The sequence below is a fragment of the Procambarus clarkii genome, chromosome 12 (assembly GCF_040958095.1).
Source record: "Procambarus clarkii isolate CNS0578487 chromosome 12, FALCON_Pclarkii_2.0, whole genome shotgun sequence".
In the NCBI taxonomy this organism is placed as follows: Eukaryota; Metazoa; Arthropoda; class Malacostraca; order Decapoda; family Cambaridae; genus Procambarus; species Procambarus clarkii.
Genome location: NC_091161.1, coordinates 45,319,171 through 45,333,427, shown reverse-complemented (window position 1 = coordinate 45,333,427; position 14,257 = coordinate 45,319,171). Strand labels below are relative to the sequence as shown.

General features: G+C 42.4%; 2 protein-coding genes across 3 annotated transcripts in view; one reads left to right on the top strand and one right to left on the bottom strand.

Annotated features, from left to right (window-relative positions):
• LOC123772850 (uncharacterized) overlaps positions 1-10,920 on the top strand; it is a 50,341-nt gene extending 39,421 nt beyond the window's left edge. For both annotated transcript variants that reach the window (XM_069323373.1, XM_069323374.1), the window contains exon 4: positions 9,508-10,920. The gene's annotated coding sequence lies outside the window, so the exon portion shown is untranslated. The remainder of the gene's footprint in view (positions 1-9,507) is intronic.
• LOC138364042 (piggyBac transposable element-derived protein 4-like) lies at positions 4,547-5,886 on the bottom strand. Its single transcript, XM_069323472.1, has 2 exons — positions 5,844-5,886; positions 4,547-5,748 (listed from the first exon to the last, which is right to left on the bottom strand). The coding sequence occupies exons 1-2, from the start codon at positions 5,884-5,886 to the stop codon at positions 4,547-4,549; spliced, it is 1,245 nt and encodes a 414-aa protein (XP_069179573.1).
• Positions 10,921-14,257: the final 3,337 nt, after the last annotated feature.

Below are 14,257 nucleotides of genomic sequence, written 5' to 3'. Positions count from 1 at the left end.
GATCTGTTCTCCCGTTTCCTTCCCTCCGTCTTTGCTCAGTTTACCCATGCCCCCTAACCCTGACTTTGCTGACCCTGATCCCGACCCTGATATTCTTTAACGTGCTCTGTTGCTCTTTCGCCTTTGTTTCTTCCTTGTTCTCTGTTTTTGTCCTTTCTCTTCCCGTCGTTGTCCATTCTTCAATGGAACGTTCGAGGTTATTACGCCAATTTCCTCGAACTCCAACTTCTGATTTCGCGGTTTTCGCCCCTTTGTGTCTGTCTCCAGGAGCCATTGCTTGGTGCTCGTCCTGGTCGTTTTCGTGGCTATTCCTTTCTCTCCCCCCCCCCCAGCCATTGCTGGGGCTTCTAATTCTTCTGCTCTCTTGATTCGTGCAGATGTTCCCTTTGTTCCTTTACTTTTTCCTTCGCCTCTCCATTGTTCTGCTGCTCGTATCTTTGTGGGGAAATGGTACACAGTTTGTTCCATTTATCTCCCCCCGAGTGTCCCGCTCTCTCTTCCTGATTTGAAACACCTCCTAGACTCCTTGCCGGAGCCTGTGCTCCTGCTGGGTGACTTCAATTGTCGTCATTCTCTTTGGGGTGACGTTCTGACGAATACCCGGGGTCGCCTCCTTGAGCCGTTTCTCCTATCTTCTTCCCTGTCTCTTCTGAATTCTGGTGAGCCCACTCATTTGGACTCTCGGACTCGCGCCCTTTCTTGTCTTGATCTTTCTCTCTGCTCTTCTTCTCTTTACTTGGATTTCACGTGGCAGGTTCTTGATGACCTCCATGGAAGTGATCATTTCCCCATCCTTGTTTCCTTTTTCTCTTTTCGCCCTTCCCTCTCTTTCCCTAGGTGGCAGTTTGCTAAGGCAGACTGGACCCTATTTACCCTCAGTGCTGCTCTCTCTGACCTCTCCCTTCTGCCTCTCTCTCGCGCTCTCCTCCTTTTTCATGACACTGTCTTCAACGCTGCCCTCCGCTCTATTCCTCGCTCTTCCTCTCGGGGTCCACGGAAGTGCGTTCCCTGGTGGAATGCGGACTGTGCTCGGGCTGTCCGCTGTAAGCGTGCAGCCTGGAAGAGGCACCGCCGTAGGCAGACGACCGATTCTTTTCTTTTCTTTCGGAAAGCGAGTGCGGTGGCCCGTAGGGCCATCCGTACGGCTAAACGTGAATGTTGGGCATCTTATGTCTCAACAATTACGTCCGAAACCCCTCTGGCCCAGATCTGGAAGCGTATCCGCAAGATAGCGGGTAAGTTCGTTCCCGATGTTTCACCGGTCCTTCACCTCCATGATACTCTTGTGGCGGACCCGTTGCAGGTCGCTTCCGAACTGGGTTCCCACTTTTCTTCTGTTAGCTCTGGTCTTCATCTTCCCCAATCTTTCCTTCTTCGTAAACCTATCCTTGAGTCTCGTCCTTTGGATTTCTGCACTCATCTTCAGCTTCCCTATAATGATCCCTTCTCTCTCTCTGAACTTCGTTCTGCTCTGGCCCTCTGCGGTTCTACGGCGGCGGGCTCCGATGGTATTCATTATGAGATGCTTCGCCATCTCCCTCCGAGCACGTCTCAGTATTTACTGAGTCTGTATAATCGGATCTGGGAGTCGTCGTCAGTCCCTGAGGACTGGCTCGATGCCGTTGTCCTCCCTGTTCGCAAACCGGGGTCTCTGGGTACTTCCCCTAAGGACTTTCGCCCTATTGCTCTCACAAGTTGTGTCTGCAAACTTTTTGAACGTATGGTTAACGTTCGTCTGATGTGGTTCCTGGAACACCATCACCTCCTCTCCCCTTCTCAATTTGGTTTCCGCAAGTGCCGCAGCACGACAGATGTCCTGGTGAACTTGGAGGTCTATATTCGTACTGCTTTTGCTGCGAAGACCTCCGTTGTTGCCGTCCTTTTTGACCTGGAAAAGGCTTACAACACCACTTGGCCTTATCATATCCTATCTCAACTTCATTCTTTTGGCCTTCGTGGTCATCTCCCACTCTTTCTCCGCAGCTTCCTCTCTCGTCGTTCCTTTCGGGTGCGCCTTGGTACCGCTCTCTCTCCCTCTTTTCAGCAATATGAAGGTGTGCCCCAGGGTAGTGTTCTGAGCACTACTCTTTTTCTGGTTGCCCTCAATGGTCTTCTTTCCTCTCTTCCTTCTGGTGTCTTCTCCGCTCTCTATGTCGATGATCTTACCCTTTGTTGTCAGGGTGATGATTCGCCTCTCCTTCAACGCCGGCTTCAACTTGCAATTGATGCCGTGTCGTCTTGGGCCACTGATCATGGCTTCAAGTTCTCTACTTCTAAGACTTGTGCCATGACATTTACGCGGAAACGGGTTGTTCTTCGTCCCTCTTTGTCACTTTATGGTCATCCCCTTGAATACAAAGATTCCGCGAAGCTTTTGGGGTTATTCCTTGACACTCGTTTGTCTTGGTCTCCCCATATCTCTTACCTCCGTGTTGAGTGCTCTAAGGCCCTTACCCTCCTTCGGGTCTTGTCCCATACTTCTTGGGGGGCAGATAGGCGCACTCTCCTTGCTTTACATTCTTCTCTCGTCCTGTCTAAGCTCGATTATGGTTGCCCTGCTTACTCGTCTGCTTCTCCTTCTACTCTTCGCCGTCTTGATGCTTTGCACCATACTGGGTTGCGCCTCAGTTCTGGTGCCTTTCGTTCGACTCCCGTCCTTAGCCTGTATGTTGACACTGGCTTCCTGTCTCTCCAGGACCGCCGTGATCGCTACTGTCTTCGCTATCTTGCGCGGTCCTTGCAACATCCTTCCTCTCGCCTCTGTCGTGCTTTAACTTTTACCCCTCCTGCGGTTCCTGTTCCTCTTCACCACCTCCCTCTTTCTGTCCGGTTATCTCGCCTGCAGGATTCTCTTTCCGTTCGTATTTCTGATGTTTCTCCTCGTGTTGTTCCTTCTTTGCCCCCGTGGAGGGTCCCTCTTCCGCGGTTTTGTACTTCCTTGACCCGTATCACTAATGCTTTTACCCCTCCTACGGTTCTAAAACGCCTTTTCCTCGAGCACTTTTCTTCTCACTCCCGCTCCGTTTCTGTCTTCACCGATGGGTCTAAGTCAGCGGACGGTGTTGGCTACTCTGTTGTTTTTCCTGATCGCACTTATATGTGTCGCTTGCCTCCGGAGACTAGCATCTTTACAGCGGAACTTTATGCTATTCTCTATGCTCTTCGTCTCCTACTTTCTCGTTGTCAGTCTTCCTTTGTAGTTGTTGTTGACTCTCGTAGTGCCCTCATGGCTCTCGGGTCCTTTAATCCAGTTCATCCAGTGGTTATCGAGATCCAGCATTGGCTGTTTCTCGTTCATAGTAAATTTAAGTCGGTTGAGTTTTGTTGGGTTCCCAGCCATATTGGTGTGTCTTTAAATGAGCGTGCGGATGCTGCCGCCAAGGAAGCTGTCCGCTCTTGTCCCATCTCTCGTAAGGGCATTCCGTATTTCGACTTTTACCCGGTTATCCATTCCTCAGTCCTTACCCGTTGGCAGGCTTCTTGGTTGTCTGTTACTGGTAACAAGCTACGTACTCTTAAATGTTGTGTTTCCTCGTGGCAGTCCTCCTTCCACCGTAACCGGCGGTGGGAAACAGCTCTGGCGAGGTTGCGTATTGGCCATACTCGCTTAACCCATGGTCACTTGATGGAGCGCCGCCCTGCTCCTTATTGTCCTAGTTGCATTGTCCCTCTTACGGTCGTGCATGTCCTTCTTGAATGTCCTGACTTCCAGGACGAGCGTATGTCTTGCTTTCCGACCGCCCCTCGCGGTCACCTGTCCCTCGATAGAATTCTTGGTGACTCGGATACTTTTGATATCGTTCGCCTTATGCGTTTTTGTTCTCGTATTGGCATCCTTGGTGATATTTAGCGCCCTCTGATTATTTTGCGTATTTGATGGTGCTACATAGCCTTCCCGGTTTGGTGCCTTCTTTTGATAATTACTTACTTACTTGTACGAGACCAGAGGCTCACACGGGAGCAAATTCGGCTCCTGTTAAATTTACTTGGACGTAGTGTTATGGAAACCAAAGGTGTACCATTTTTCAACACGCTGTCTACATATCAAGTTAAGTGGTCTATCCGAAACCCGTTTATCATTCATTTATGGCCATTAATGTCAGGATATAGGGTGACCCGGTTAGATCGCGAAATCGCCTCAAACTAAAGGTAATTAAGCCAGGTCTTTAATGTTCCATGTACTGTATAGTGTTTTCTCTGATATAGCTTGTCATATATAGGATTCTGGCTTCTCAGCTAGCGCACTTTTGACAGGTCAAGACGAGCAAGCAAGATTTGTGCACCAGTTACTGGGTGATATGGAAGCTACCTCAAAGAGGATAATTTGGTGTCTACACCCTAGTTATACCTGGTGGACTAACCTGCTGTACTATAAGATAAGGAACCTCATCAATGTATGTAGCTATTACTGTAGTTTGATTGGCTGCATATATATTAAACTATTAAACCCCCCCTAATGTGTAGAGGATCGATTTGTGAGATTATGAGATTATTGCAGAAATACAGTCCACTTATCATTATACAAATTGCTATCGAAGTATATAAATTAACGTAAATATAAATTCATATAAATTAAATAAATATAAATCTCACAGGTCGGTTCCCACATCCTGCGCTGTGATTGAGTAGTGTCGGCATTGTGGATATTGGTGATGACAGAGACGGGGCGCTTGTCCTTCCAAACTATAACAAAGGTGTTATCCTTACGCATGTATAGGGTCGTGTCGGTTGCCATTTTACCCTTTACCACTTGTTGCAGATCCTTGGGGGCGCCACGTTGGAGTCTAAGTGTGCCACATGTGTAAACACCCACTTCACGTAATTGTTCTGTTAGGCTTACCGAGTTATAGTAGTTATCCATATACAGATGATAACTCTTGTTGACTAGGGGCGCCATCAACCCCATCACGGTTTCCACTGTCGTTTTTCCAATTCCACAATACACATCAAATTTATATATGTAGCCTGATGTCCCTTCGGCCAACATATAAAATTTTACACCATATTTATCAGGCTTGTTGGGATTGTAGACCTTGAAAGAGAGGCGGCCGCGCCATGCCATTGTACCCTCATCGAGACTCAATTCTTTTTTGGGGATATATACAGATGCAAATTTTTCTGAAAAATAGTCCATTAGTGGTCTCACTTTTATCAGTCGGTCACTATTATTCACAGGAACGCCTTTTTTGTTATACATGTTGAAGAACTTAGAAATGTGTTGGAACCGAGCAGATGACATAAACAAGTTGAAGAAGCGACAATGCCACATCTGATTCGTCTGCCAGTACATCCTCATTGTAGGCATCTTCACTATGCCCATCAGTATGCACAGGGCCAAATATCGGGCCATTTCTTTCACAGACACTGGTTTCCACGTGTTTCTTGCTGAGTCAGCCATGAGATGTATGATGTGTGTGGCATGCAAATTGGTTTCATACGCTAAGTATTCAACCATTGCTCTAGTGAAAAACAGTTGTAAAAACTGCAATGGAGTAGTAGGTAGTGGAATTGTTAGGCCAGGGTTTGCAGTAAAGTCATCAACGATGGGAGGAGTATTGCTACGATTCCAGTCATCACCCAGCTTAGCCCTCTTTGGTACCGGACACGTGCGGTTTCCGCGTGGCGGGGCAGGGGCTTCTTCTTCACTCTCATCCTCACTCTCACTCGAAATATCATCATCAGTTGTGGAAACCTCATATAACACATCATTTTCAGATTCGTCAGCCTCAAATTCATCATCAGAAGACCCTGAAAAGGCTTCAACAACGTCGGGAATCTTGGCTTGACCCCACGATACAGATCGTGAATCATGGCGATCTCTTCTGCTTTCCTAGATTTCCTACCTTTCTTTTGCGTTCCACTGCTTGTTCCTGGTGCAGCATCCATGTTGAAGGTATTGAATGGGTTTTAGGTACACGAGAACGGAAACGGAACGGAAATAAATGCGTAAAACGGGTCACGTTTGCCGCGAGAGGGGAGCGCAGTGTGGGCACTTGGAGTGTCAACAAAACAATGGGCCGACCACGTGATCGGGTAGGCCGAGATGCCATGTGTTCGGTGAGGGAGAACGGGAATTTCATGGAGAAAAATCTGAGAGTATCCCCATCCATTTCGGTTAAAAAATGGAATTTATAGAAATATTTTTTCGATGGACGAGAAAAGTAGGCTGTTATGCGGAATCGTAAGAAAAAACGATGACGAGTTATATCTAATATAAAGCGCGAAAGTGTTAATACAGTATGAGTGAGAGGTTTAGCAACCGTCGCCTGGTCAGCAATCCTTCCTTCCGCCTCCCTCACTACCACCAACACCCTCACTACCACCACCAACACTCTCCCTCCCTCACTGCTTCTATCCCTCCCTGCCTCTCCCCCTCAATGCCTCCTTCCATCAATCACTACTGCCCATCCCTCCCTCAATACCTTCAGGGTCACTGGCCCATTGCCATGTGAGGGCCCGCCGATACCGAAACAAACCCAATATCGACCGCCAGACCGGTATATGAGGTTGCAGATACCGGGTCTCCCAAACCGGTCAATGGAACTGGCAGATTGGTAAATAAGAGACTGTTAAATAGAGTCGATACTGTATCTACATATGTGTTTACCACAACAAACCACTAAGGTGGTAAGCTGAGTCAAAAAGCAGCAAGGAGTGGCCGGCACACCAGCCAGCCACTGGCTGCCACTCACTCCTTCACCAAAATTCTCCTCCCACTATACTGTTTTTGCTTTTATTCACTATGTACAGACGTTATATATAAGTATCTGCATGTTTTGTTCACCATAGTAAACCACTATGCTGATATAGTAAGTGCAGACAGCAACAGGTAACCATACAGATTCGGCAGTCGATGCTTCAGACCTCCCACCCACAACTTTACTCATCTCACAGCACAGCACAAATTATTACACCAATCCTGCTATTGTCAGAATCCTGGTAATTTTTATCACAGTCAGGGGGTCTTCTGTAATACTATCATTGCTAAATAATACCAGTTACATATATTTTTTACATTTTTAGGTGAAACTGTGGTCACAAGCTGAACAACAGTGTTGTGAGCTCATGCTGCTTGTGCCAGCCTTGGCGGCTCACTCAGTACTGAGGCCCTCACACCCGGAAATGTTGCCGACAATTTTTTTTTTTTAATGGCGTCTGTTTACAAGAGCCCTGCGGAAGGTGATGTGAACCCCTTGTATCTGCGGGCCGTTTAAATAGTACGCCATATTTTTTATGGAGTTTTATTATTTTTATTTAAACTCCAGTTTAACCCTCAAACCGCTAGGGGCCCAAATGGAATTCACACCCACAGGCGCAACAAAAAAAAAATCCAAAAAATTCTTTCGTCTTATAGAAGTGTTCATTTTTGTTTCCTAATCACGGAAAAAATAGCATATAGTAGGTGGCATATTTTACCCGCAATAGGGTAGGGAAGTGTGGCAAAAAAGGGGCGTTGGCAGAGCCTTCGCCAGACGAGGTCTACTCCGCCCGAGCTGTCAGACGGCAGTTGCCACAAATATATTATTACCTAATTATTTCAATGTCTCTGATTGATTTTTTCTTAGTTTTTTTGCAGTAATATTATTCCATACAGTGAATTGTGGTATATTTATATTATAAAATGTGTGAACCATTGCTGTACTCAAAATTATGGTGTGCATATTAGTGATTCAATTATTATGTTCATAAAACAATAAACAAATAGTTTTGCTGTTGTTACACTATATACACAGGTTATATATAAGTATTTGCATGTTTTGTACACCATAACAAACTACTAAGTTGGTCTTGTGAGTCAAAAAGCAACGAGGAGTGACCGCCAAACACCAGCGAGCACTCGCTGCCACTCCCTCCCTCAACACCTCCTCACTCACCCTCATTCACCTCCCACAATACTCCTTCTGTATTTATTCACTATACACAGACGTCATATATACGTATTTGCATGTTTTGTTCACTATAACTGTACATCTAAGCTTGTATGGTGAGTAAAGGCCATAAGACGTAGCTACTCACACAGTCAGCTGATTGGTGGCCGCCCTCAAGGCCAGACGCACTAATATTTCTCCTCCAACAATATTGTTTGTTGTGTTATTACGCTATATACACACATTATATATAAGTATCTACCTGTTTTATTCACCATACCTAAACAAATAAGCTGGTATGGTGCCCAAAGACCATAGTGGCCATCAGTAAACAACATGCCAAGTCCTGCAGACGACGCTCCTCCCTCACCAAAATGGCGGCTCCCAACCTACTCCTCTCGCTGTTATCTCACACTATACACACGTTATATATAAGTATCTACATTTGTGTTCACCATATCGAACCACTAAGCTGGTATGGTGAGTGCAGTCAATAAATGGTGGCCACACAGTCAGAAAACGACGCCACAACCCTCCCTCCCACAGCCTTACTCCTCCCTCCATGGAGCACAGCGATAAATATCACCACAATCCTGCTATTATCAGAATCCTGGTCAGTTTTACCACAGTCAGGGGGCTTCAGTAATACTATCACTGCTAAATAATAGCAGTATCATTTATATTATGGTATTTGTAGGCGATGCTGTGGTCACAAGCTGAACAGCGGTGCTGTGAGCTCGTGCTGCGTGCACCAGCCTTGGTGGCTTGCTCAATACTGACGCTGTAACACCCAAGAATGTTGGCCTGGATTTTTTTTCTAGGTGGCATCTGGCAACTATCGGTCGTGGCTGTACTATAGCTGCCCCTATCCCAGCCGGGGCGTTTAAATTATAGCGCTAGACACGAAATCATATATAAATGATGTGCGCGGTTTCGGTTTTGTCACTGATATCATTTATATATGATATGCGTGGTTTGAGGGTTAAATAGCGGGTAGTACTCCAAAAGTCATATTGCGCACCCGCAAACATGTGGGTGCGCACGTTTGCGTCAGTTACTCAACATGTCATAACGTGTTGTGCAGTTTAAGGGTTAACCATCGCACTGCACAGAGTGCCTTGAGGCATTAGATTGGGGGTACACAGAGCATCAGATTGGGGGTTAGATCAGGGGATTCCTTCCTACAGAAGGATTCCTTCCTCCTTAGATTCCTTCCTACAGAAGGAATAGAAAAACTGACTTCGGAAGCGTATCAAGTCTGTCTGAAACATGTTCCTTTGAGGAAAGCCAGAAAGAGATCCAACGTAGAAAGAGAACGCAGACGACACTATAAACGCAGGAAAAAAATAACAGAAGTGCTTATGCAGACAGGAATTTCCCGTCAAAGAGGGAATACAGTACTATAATGGTTCTTTCTCCAAATAAAACAAAGATATACAGTATAGGTAAAATATATCAGCCAGCAGACTGCTAACAGGTACCAATCCCTGCGCACAGGAATCTTAGCAGATACAGTACAGTATTGGAATTATTAAAAAAAAATCCTATTTGAGAAATCTTTACTAGATTTCGAAGATTCTGTATTTGGTATTTGTTGACTTTAAACGACTTGGTAATCTCTCAATCTTTTCTTTCACAGCTCCTACGGTCACCAGAAGAATAATACCTGCAGTGCCAGAAACCAGTGGTATTGAATAATACCTGCAGTGCCAGGACCCAGTGGTGTTGAATAATACCTGCAGTGTCAGCATCCACACACAGTGTCAGATATACTGCATACATGTTGTCAGCAGCATTATGAAACACATTATGGTGTAAGAAATACTACATGTAAATGGGTAAGACTGTCTTCAGCACACTCATGTGAATGACTACATGTATTATCAATATGTCATGCATTATTAACATCTCATGTACTATGGTAACAAAGGAAATGTGTATTTAAATTAAATTTGGTGTATCATTAATTTAAAAATCTCGGTATTTATTAGCTCATTGTGTATGTGGTACAGTATTGTTTTTAATACTATTGTTTGGCAAGAATACATTTTAAGATTTTCAAATTAATTATTTTTATTATCAGGTTCTAATATAAAAAAGTTTAATATATATTTTCAGTTTTAAAACATTTCATACTTTTTCTCCTATGTGAGCCATTGTAAATGTTGAGAAAGCATTAAAATAAATAATCTTTATACTGTATAGTAATTATGATTTTTTTCTTAGGTAATTTGCTCTTAAGCTCGAAAGGCTCTCCAAATAAGATAATATATCAGTGTTCTTAATGCTCAGAATTTATTTATTTTTTCACATATTTACATGACTGTATATGTGAATACAGTCATGTAAATATTTAAAAATAACAATGTGCATGGTACATTGGATCAGTAAGTTCTTGTAAAAATCACATACGTATATTTTTGCAAATGACAAACCACATGAGGGTCCACTGTACCTGACTCTTGTGCTATGGTTATATTTATAATAAGACATCCATCAGTTCTGTGGTTATATTTATAAGAGAACATCCCTCAATTCTCTGATCATATTTGTAATAAGACATTCCTCAGTTCTGTGGTTATATTTATAATAAGACATTCCTCAGTTCTGTGGTTATATTTATAATAAGACATCCCAAATTCTATGGTCATATTTGTAATAAGGTTCTGTAGTGAAACATCTTAATACTGTGGCTGTATTTATAATAAACCATCCCTCTCTGCTGTTGCTATATGTACAGTATGATAAATCAGTATAATTATAAATAAATTTATAATATATTTAATTTTCCTATACAAAGACATTTTGTTAAATCTTAAAAAAAAAAAAAAAAAATTGCCACAGGATTTGTTTGTAATGTTTACAAAGTTATACACGGACACTAACTTTCCTGCTGGTGAACGCATGTGGAGACGTAGATTTGTATGTTTGCTTTTACACTTGCTGATTCACAGGAAATATTGTAGAGTATATTTTATGTCTAGCACATTTTATAATATAATAAGCACAATATTATCTTACTATTTATGAATAATACCAGTGGTTTACATATTGTAACTTTTTTCCATTCTCTTGTGTCTTTGACAAGTAATTAAATTACTTTATATTCCTACAAAAGTTAATTAGATTATTCCAATTGCTTATCTGATATTGAGTGCCATCTGTTGACAACAGAGTTAACACTATAACCTGTGTGCTCTATTCTGGTTACTCTATACTGATTGCAATGTAGTTACTTGAATTACTTATATATCCGACAGTCCAAGTGTTTTTGGCATCTCTTAACAATATTTGCTTTAGTAATAAATAAAAGCTCATGCATTTAAAATATATCAAATATATTACAAAGATTTATAAAGAACACAACAATTTATAAAGGAGACAAATACTAATAATAATTGTCTACAAGACTTAACTAATGAAATGTAGAATATTTCATTAGATAATACTTGCTTTTTGGATCAAATAGCTGTAAAGGTTTATACAATCAAGAAAACTGTACAAATATTTATTAAAAAGAAAAATGTCATCAGTGTTGAATGTTCAAAATTATATTATGAAAACATCTCGCATAATAGCATACAAAACAGAGAAAAAAAATAAATACATTGTCTAAACTACTTTTAAAAATATCAAAATTTATATAAGTGACCGTTCAGGAGAAAAGTCATGTCACTGTAGAATGTGTCTGAAAGACTTTAAAAATAAATTATGGCTAATAACACACACACAAGGATTCATACAGGAGAGAAACCATATCACTGTTCAGTGTGTCAAAAAGACTTTTCACAAAAATCAGGTCTAAGAATACACATGAGGATTCATACAGGAGAGAAACCATATCACTGTTCAGAGTGTCAAAAAGACTTTTCACACAAATTATCTCTAATAACACACATGAGGATTCATACAGGAGAGAATGCATATCACTGTTCAGTGTGTCAAAAAGACTTTTCACAAAAATCATCTCTAATAAGACACATGAGGATTCATACAGGAGAGAAACCATATCACTGTTCAGTATGTCAAAAAAACTTTACTCGAAAATCAAATCTAATAACACACATGAGGATTCATACAGGAGAGAAACCATATCACTGTTCAGTATGTCAAAAAGACTTTTCACAAAAATTATCTCTAATAATACACATGAGGATTCATATAGGAGAGAAACCATATCACTGTTCAGTATGTCAAAAAGACTTTTCACACAAATTATCTCTAATAACACACATGAGGATTCATACAGGAGAGAAACCATATCACTGTTCAGAGTGTCAAAAAGACTTTTCACTTAAATCAAATCTAATAACACACATGAGGATTCATACAGGAGAGAATGCATATCACTGTTCAGTGTGTCAAAAAGACTTTTCACTTAAATCAAATCTAATAACACACATGAGGATTCATACAGGAGAGAAACCATATCACTGTTCAGTATGTCAAAAAAACTTTTCACTTAAATCATATCTAATAACACACATGAGGATTCATACAGGAGAGAAACCATATCACTGTTCAGAGTGTCAAAAAGACTTTTCACTTAAATCAAATCTAATAACACACATGAGGATTCATACAGGAGAGAAACCATATCACTGTTCAGAGTGTCAAAAAGACTTCACAAAAATCAGATCTAAGAAAACACATGAGGATTCATACAGGAGAGAAACCATATCACTGTTCAGTGTCAAAAAGACTTTTCAGAAAAATCAGATCTAATAACACACATGAGGATTCATACAGGAGAGAAATCATATCACTGTTCAGAGTGTCAAAAAGACTTTGCACTAAAATCAGATTTAATAACACACATGAGGATTCATACAGGAGAGAAACCATATCACTGTTCAGTGTGTCAAAAAGACTTTGCACTAAAATCAGATTTAATAACACACATGAGGATTCATACAGGAGAGAAACCTTATCACTGTTCAGTGTGTCAAAAAGACTTTTCACAAAAATCAAATCTAATAAAGCACATTAGGTTTCATACAGCATAAGTCATTTGAATATTGTCAAAACCACACAGAAATCACAATAGCGTGATGCATCAATGAACAAATCCACAAGGACCGTGACGAGGATTCGAACCTACGTCAGAGATCATCCCAGACGCTGCCTTATCGACTGAGCTACGACATGGTAAAAAGAGTTGAAACCCGAAGTTTTAATGAACCTACTTGAATCCTGCAGCCTCTCCGAGACATAAATCAGGGTTTTACACAGCTCCCCCCATGCACTCTAGCTATGTCAATAGGCCGTTCTACCTCTTCTGACGTAGGTTCGAATCCTCGTCACGGCCCTTGTGGATTTGTTCATTGAAGCATCACGCTATCGTGATTTCTGTGTGTAATGAAGTGAGGGGAAGAGGTAGAACAGCCAAAGAACTCCCTCCCAAAAGAAAAGAAAACTTACTTGGCGTGGTTATTACTTTCTCTTTTCCCCTCCAGCTTTTACTGCACATAAGTCTACTGCTCTCTTGATCTGTCTTGATATTCCCTTCATTCCCCGACTTTTTCAGTCACCCATTCAGTGTTTTGTGGTCCGTATCTTTGTGAGTAAATGGTATACAGTCTGTTCCGTTTATTTCCCCTCAAATTTTACGCTTTCTCTTCATGATCCTAAACACTTGTTGGACTCTTTACCAGAGCCTGTGCTCCTTTTGGATGATTTTAACTGTCAGCATACCATCTGGGGAGATATTCTGACAAACACCCGGGGACGCCTTCTTGAACCATTTGTGCTCACTTCTCTTCCTTTATAACTAGTGAATTCTGGTGAACCCACTCATGTTGATTCCCCACCCTTTCCTATATTGATCTTTCTGCTTATCTTCTCTTTATATGGACTTCACCTGGCGGGTTCTTGATGACCTACATAACAGTGACCTTTTCCCCATCCTTCTCACTTTTCTTCTCACCTCCCCTCTCCTTCCCTAGGTGGAAGTTTGACAAGACTATTTGGAACCTCTTTACCTTTGTGTTACTCCCCCCTCCCCGCTCAGCTCGTTGTCGCCGTGTGGGGGCTTAGTGGGCGGCTGTCGGAGTGTGATGCTCCTTGGGACAGTCCTCTGTCCTTTTCTAGCCTTGTGCTCCTGCTGCCGTCCTCTCCAATTCTGCTGGGCATCTTTTCCTTTTCCTTCTGTTTCGTTTTTCTCCCCCCTCTTCTCCTATCTGCTTGCCGTTTCCTGCCAACCTTTTGCTCGTTCTGGTTCTTCCCTTGGACTTCTTCTATTTTGACGCCCGGGATCTTGAGGAGGCATACTCTTGCACCCGTAGAACTGTAGTACCCGACGTCGAGAGCGAGGGGAACCTTTTATTGTCAATCCCCCTTTCGTCACTGAACCCGATCTCGACGGACTGTCAGTTTCTTAAGGTGGCGTT